Source organism: Saccostrea cucullata, unplaced genomic scaffold (genome assembly GCF_032062105.1).
Source record: "Saccostrea cucullata isolate Sc308-1 unplaced genomic scaffold, CSIRO_AGI_Scuc_v1 ctg3538, whole genome shotgun sequence".
Taxonomy (NCBI): domain Eukaryota; kingdom Metazoa; phylum Mollusca; class Bivalvia; order Ostreida; family Ostreidae; genus Saccostrea; species Saccostrea cuccullata.
This window is the reverse complement of record NW_026918140.1, coordinates 1-5,943: the sequence shown is the minus strand read 5'-3', so window position 1 is coordinate 5,943 and position 5,943 is coordinate 1. Positions and strand designations below refer to the sequence as shown.

The window sequence follows — 5,943 nt, the reverse complement described above, 5'->3', positions numbered from 1 at the left end:
GAGAAAAGTTGTCAATCTCCACCTGTGGACAATATTTGAATTTTTTGTCTGGATTTCAATTTTTAATTTTTCCCTAAATTCTTGCATTTTGGTTTAGTTAGGATTTCTTATATGTCCTGTTGCTCAAGAACGATAAGGATTTAAGAGGAAGATCCAAAAGCCAAGTCTGGACTCTCTCTCTCTTCAATCACTCAAACTGTGTATGTGTCTTTCGATTTCTAAATTATTAATGATTCTCTGTATAAATTATTTGTATTCATCATTATAACTTTCAATGCTGAATCAAATACTTATGTAAGATTTCCCCTAAAAATTTAATATGAAATTGCAAAACATTGACTAATATGGAGATAAAGTGGACTTTAGCGATGTGTAAATTTCCATTCAGGAGGAAAGAAATGCCTAACAGCATAAATATTCGCTACGTCAGTAAATTAATTAAAGTTCTGTCATCGCCGCTTGTAGAACACGCTTTTTCTCTCATAATGAATGTTAATTGCAAAGTTTTTGACATTTCAAGAAAGTTTGTAGTGCATCCTTTGTTTAACTTTCATTAGTGCATTTACCAAACATATATATAGACATGTATGGATAGAAATTTAAAAAAGTTCCATAGAAGTTGTTTCTCTCACTTTTATTGGATTCTAAAGGAATTTTCGATCTCAGCTCTTATATAATGACAAAGTTGGAGTCATTCTTACTTTGACATACCTGCAAACAACAAATATTGTTTACTGTGTTTTGAGAAGGCTTTGTGTCTAAAAGGAGTATTGCTTGTGTAACCATGCCGACAAATATCCTATTGTGTTTATGGTCAGTGTTTTTCATTTCCGTTTATTCCCGTAAACTTTGCCCAGAATATGCAGAAAAACCAATTAGGCGGAAAGATCCGGATGATTGTACTAAATATCACCTGTGTGTGGACAAGAGAGAGTTCATTATTACCTGCCCGGAACATTATGTTGTCAGTGAAAGGTCACTGAAGTGTGTCCAAGAGGGCTCGGTCTTCGACACTTGTAAGAATTTGGACTTTTTATTCACTTATTTTTAAAAGTCGTCGTTCAAACTGTAGCGATGAGTCAATTGATTGATTTATCATGTACAGTTTATCATGTATTTGATACATTGTATTTTCAAAATCTTTGATTACTTTGACTAATGAAATTAAAATTACAAGATACAATTTACCGGACAGTAATCAAGATCAAATGGTCATTGAAACAATTTATATTTTAAGCAGAGCACATATATAGTAGACTGCTGATATCCGTATATTATCAACTTTATACTTGTCAATAGCTTTCCTTGTTTTAAACAAATGTTTTGTACGTTAAAATGTTCTTCCCTTTGGTTCAAATGAGAGATATAAATGCTATATGCTTAAGATAATGGTTTATTCCCAATAATGGAAGTTGATGATTTGAGGAAGTTTTCCTTGTTAGATGTATCGAATCTTTTTCTGGTAAAATAAAAATCCCTTTTGATGGTTTGTTTTACATTGGCTTGCAATGATTAAATATATATGAACATGTTAGCTGATAAAACACCGTTGATGTACATGTATCTAAATATCAATCCACTTTTTCAAAGTATCATGAAAAAGTCAAAACTTTTTTAAAACCTATTTAAATTGTAAAACATTAACCATTTTTATCTTATTATTTTTTTTATATTATCGCCATGTTTCCAATACCAAAGAAGACATGCATATAAATTTACATATTCCATTCTTAAATGTCGTATGTTAGGATGCTATTGAATTTGGAAAAAAATCTATATTTCATAATTTTCTAAAACTGTTTTTGGAGTATCATCAAAGTAAGTTTATGTGTAGTTTTTCTTGAAAAAATTATCAACTATGCTTATTACAGAATAAAAATCCATTTGGGGTTTGTACATTGCTTGCAATCCATAATTGTAGAAAATAAGTCTTCATATATCAATCCACTTTCAGAAACTTTTTTAAAACCTATTTGAATTATAAAACATTAGCCATTTTTATCAATCAATTTTCAATCAAATCTATACTGTTGTTTCTCTTTTATGTACTTAATAAGCAGTAGCCAACAGATCTCTTGAAGCATGATAACTGGTGTCCTGCAACTATGTTATCATCCACGGTATCAATTAGTTCAAGGAATTTATTTCACAGAACCGATTTATCTTTAAAAGTTTAAATAAAACAACATGCTTCCCGATTGATTTGGTATGCAAGGCATGTTCGTAGAACGTCCAGGGTTTAAACTGATCCAAGTTCCATTAAATTGATGTTAATAACGGGATTCAAGCTAATTTAAAACCAACATGTCGCAAATTCTTTGGGTTGTTTTACTGGCCTTGCTTGCAATTTCAACCTATCGTTACATATTGAATTCTCTGTGACAAGTTTATATTAATTTTTAGGTCATCTTTTTCTGAAATTCAGTACATTTCACCAATAGATAGGACTCCAGGTGGGTGTAACGGGTCAATAGGGATACTCACTCCTCTATGGCACCTGATCCCACCTCTTGTGTTTCTGGAAGTCCGTGTTTATGCTCTGTTCACATTTCGTTTTCTTAAATGAATTTCTAATATTGATCACTGGTCTTTTTTTTCTTTTGCATTCTGGCTTTAAATTTCATTTTTTTTAATACAGTAAACATTTGTGTATTCCTCTCTCTTAAAAAAAAAAATTACTGTCGTCATTGATGTCCTTAAGAAAAATATTTTCGATTAAAATACAAGGTTTGCCTGTACAGTAATGCACGTACGAGTGCATGGCGTTGATGGAAAGTTAATGTTGTTTCTAGATAGAATACATTCATTGTTATAAAATAATTGATTTATTTTGCCTTTGAATAAATTATTTATTCAAAGTGCGGTAAGGATATTATGCGTTTGTAAGTAAAATACAGTATTTTACACTTTACATTTTGACATTTGATTTCAGTACGTTGATTTAATTGAAAGTGATTCCATTTGTTAATGAAGTTTGCCTAGCTTTCTTCTCTTCAGTTAGGGTTAGAGGTTAATTATGAGGGGTTTTTTCTTGGACAGATTTCAAGTAGATGTATGAGTGCTTTTTATACCCCCGCTTGAAAAGCGGGAGGGTATATATTCTTTTCAGTTAGGGTTAGAGGTTAATTATCCGCAACTCCTCTCATACCACTGAATGAAATTTGATGAAACTTTCACAGAATCTTTATTACATATTGCCATTGTGCACCTTTTTTTTTTGATCCGACACATTTTGTTAATTTTTTTTCACCAGTTATAACCATATGGGAGGCGGGGGGTTCATTCAAAATTATTTCATTTATGTTAATTTTACTCTTAGTTCATTCAAAATTATTTCATGTATATAATTATTAATTAAGCTGTAGTTAAAATGCATTGTTGATCATTTAAAAGGTCCAAAAGAGGAAAAATGGAGGCGAGAATTGTGTATAAGATTCCCTAACAGCACGCTGGAGCATCCGTATAACTGTGCAAAATACTACGTGTGTGATGCCAACACGCCCAGTGGAACAATGGCGCGAATTCACGAATGCGATTTCCCTTCTTTGTATAGTCCTGAATCTGGGCGATGTGAACATTACAGTGTTGTAAAATGTGGACAGAGATTTGAACCAAAGAGTCATTGTAAGATATAATATTTGTATACTTTAGATCACTTTTTATTCGCGGGAACTTTATTTCGCGCAATAACGCGCGACAATGAGCTCGCCAAAATTTTATTCTCGCTCAGAAAAGTATTTCTTATATACGATAATATAGAGGAATAACAATTCAACAATTCCTGAAAATTATGTCTCGCTGATAAAAGAGTCAATGACTCTCTCTCGCGAAAATAACTTGTCGCTAAAAGTTAGTGATCAACAGTTGTATTCTTTAAAAACAACTGATCATCTGAATTACATGTACATGTCGTATACACAAGTTCATTATTGCATATTGTACCATAGCAGCGTTAAATAAATTATAATTCTTTTTCAGGTGAGTATGACAAATATTTGTGTAAGCATGCGCATTGTCCTCCCTGCTTTCTTCGACATCCTAGTTGTTACGGACTTAGGGAAGGGTTGAATCCCTGGCCCGGAAAAGAGGGAACCCCGTATTTCCTTGTCTGCAGAGACGGGAGAGTACGCTTCAGTGGAGCGTGTCCGGATACGTCAAAGTCTCATCAAATATTTGATTCCTTCAGAAATGTTTGTGTAGAAAGGCCATTTCCGGATTACAGTGATTGAATGAAAGATTGTATTCCTTATATATTATTAGATGTGTTTCTAAAATCAATAATATTGTATTCTTATTTAAAATTAATAGGTACCATGTACTACAGCTGTCCCTTTAAACAGCATTATGCTTTTTTGTAGATCGCTGTGTTGTTTATTTGTTTTTACATACTTATTCATGAAATCCTTGAAAATTAAAGCAGTAAAATTTATAATAATCAGTTTTTGTTCTTTTTATGAATTTCTAAATTGCCATTGCATTTTTAAGAGAGAAAAAATCAGTAGTAACTACTCATGGTACTTGTATATTACTGGAAACAGGTCCATAGGCCATGAATGCCACGTCCAACAAATACATTTGTATTTGTAAATAAAGTTTTACGAAATTATGTTAAATAGTTTCTTAAGGAATCACTGCTTAGTTGGTTGGTATATCAGGGCATCAATGATAATTGGAAACATGGGATAATTTAAATAACGGACATAGTTCGTTATGCATAAATATTGTTGCATATGCAAAAATGAATCTACACACTTCCTGCATGTTTGTACTTCATTTCACTCATTTTTTTTCACTTTGTTTAAAAAATGTATATTTATGATCAAATCTGATCTTTTATCAGATGATATATACTTAGTATGTCAACTACCAAGTAACTAATTCTTTGTTATCCAACACTTTCGTTTGACTTTTGTAAATAATTTTTCATACTTTAGATAAGATTAAAATGAAACACAGGCATGATACTTTTATTTATATACATATAATCCCAACAACAAAAAGAATTAAGAATATCTAAAGACAAATATATTTTGTATTCTTTCCATCTTAAATGTTTCTTCCATTTTTAACACTATCACAATTCATTAATAAACACTTCCAAAGATTTTCATTAAGTTATTGTTTTTAGGTAAAACACAAAAAAACATCTCCAAAAATTTTCATTATATTATAGTTTTTAGGTAAAACACAATTAGCCAATGGCTGTAGCCAGGACTTCTGAAGCGTCGGGATCAGTTGATCTGACGGTTAACTGCATGGTGACCCCGTTATTGGACAGAGCCAGTTTGGCCCGAACCAGTGCGTCGTGTCCCCCTCTATATACCCCCGCCAGGTACAGGGTGTGGGAACTCTTCCCCTCAGGAATCTTATCTGATCGCTCACACGGCTGCATACCCATAAACTGTATTATCTGCTTCACAGCATCTGTCACGTTAAAGAGCAATTTATTAATCCCATATTAAGAAGTTTACAAATACCATATATTTCAATATGATATTGAAAGATTCATGTCAATGTTTACATTTCTAAATATTATCCCCTAAAATTCTTTATTTATTAGAAAACTGATCATTTTCTCAAGAACTGGCAAAGATGAGCATGAATATTTTGTAGTTTTTGTCAGTAGTAGTACAGTTCAACTGTTTTTAAAATGATAATTTGTGGCAAGTCATCCAATTAATGATATGATTGTCAGAAATGAATTTAATTTTTGTAAAATCATGAGGTATATCAACTACTAAAATTCACTCCTGCATAGTTTTCAACACCTACTGTTCCTCAGGAAATATGCTAGTATGAAGCATCTCATCAATTTTCAAAAAATCAAAAATTTTTCTCTGAATAATATCAACAAATTTTTCCACGTTTTCAGGATTTCAATGTTATGAACATCTTAACTTCTTACCCTCCAAAGTCTTGACTGTAGACAGAGCGTACGTATCC

The 5,943-nt window shown here is 31.9% G+C and overlaps 1 protein-coding gene and 1 long non-coding RNA gene across 2 annotated transcripts; one reads left to right on the top strand and one right to left on the bottom strand.

Moving 5' to 3' along the window:
* Positions 1 to 652: 652 nt before the first annotated feature.
* Positions 653 to 4,357, top strand: LOC134255777 (uncharacterized). The gene is made up of 3 exons (XM_062738342.1): positions 653 to 1,016; positions 3,394 to 3,624; positions 3,979 to 4,357. Exons 1-3 carry the CDS (start codon positions 785 to 787, stop codon positions 4,227 to 4,229), a joined length of 714 nt encoding a protein of 237 aa, XP_062594326.1. The 5' UTR covers positions 653 to 784; the 3' UTR covers positions 4,230 to 4,357.
* Positions 4,358 to 4,951: 594 nt separating this feature from the next.
* On the bottom strand, positions 4,952 to 5,943 carry LOC134255716 (uncharacterized). The gene is made up of 2 exons (XR_009989619.1): positions 5,906 to 5,943; positions 4,952 to 5,424 (listed from the first exon to the last, which is right to left on the bottom strand). It is a non-coding gene; the product is annotated as an uncharacterized LOC134255716 (long non-coding RNA).

Coding starts and splice junctions, on each gene's coding strand:
- LOC134255777 (XM_062738342.1), top strand. CDS start 785: ATGCCGACAAATATCCTATTGTGTTTATGGTCAGTGTTTTTCATTTCC. Junction 1,017..3,393: donor GGGCTCGGTCTTCGACACTT/GTAAGAATTTGG, acceptor ATCATTTAAAAG/GTCCAAAAGAGGAAAAATGG. Junction 3,625..3,978: donor ATTTGAACCAAAGAGTCATT/GTAAGATATAAT, acceptor ATTCTTTTTCAG/GTGAGTATGACAAATATTTG.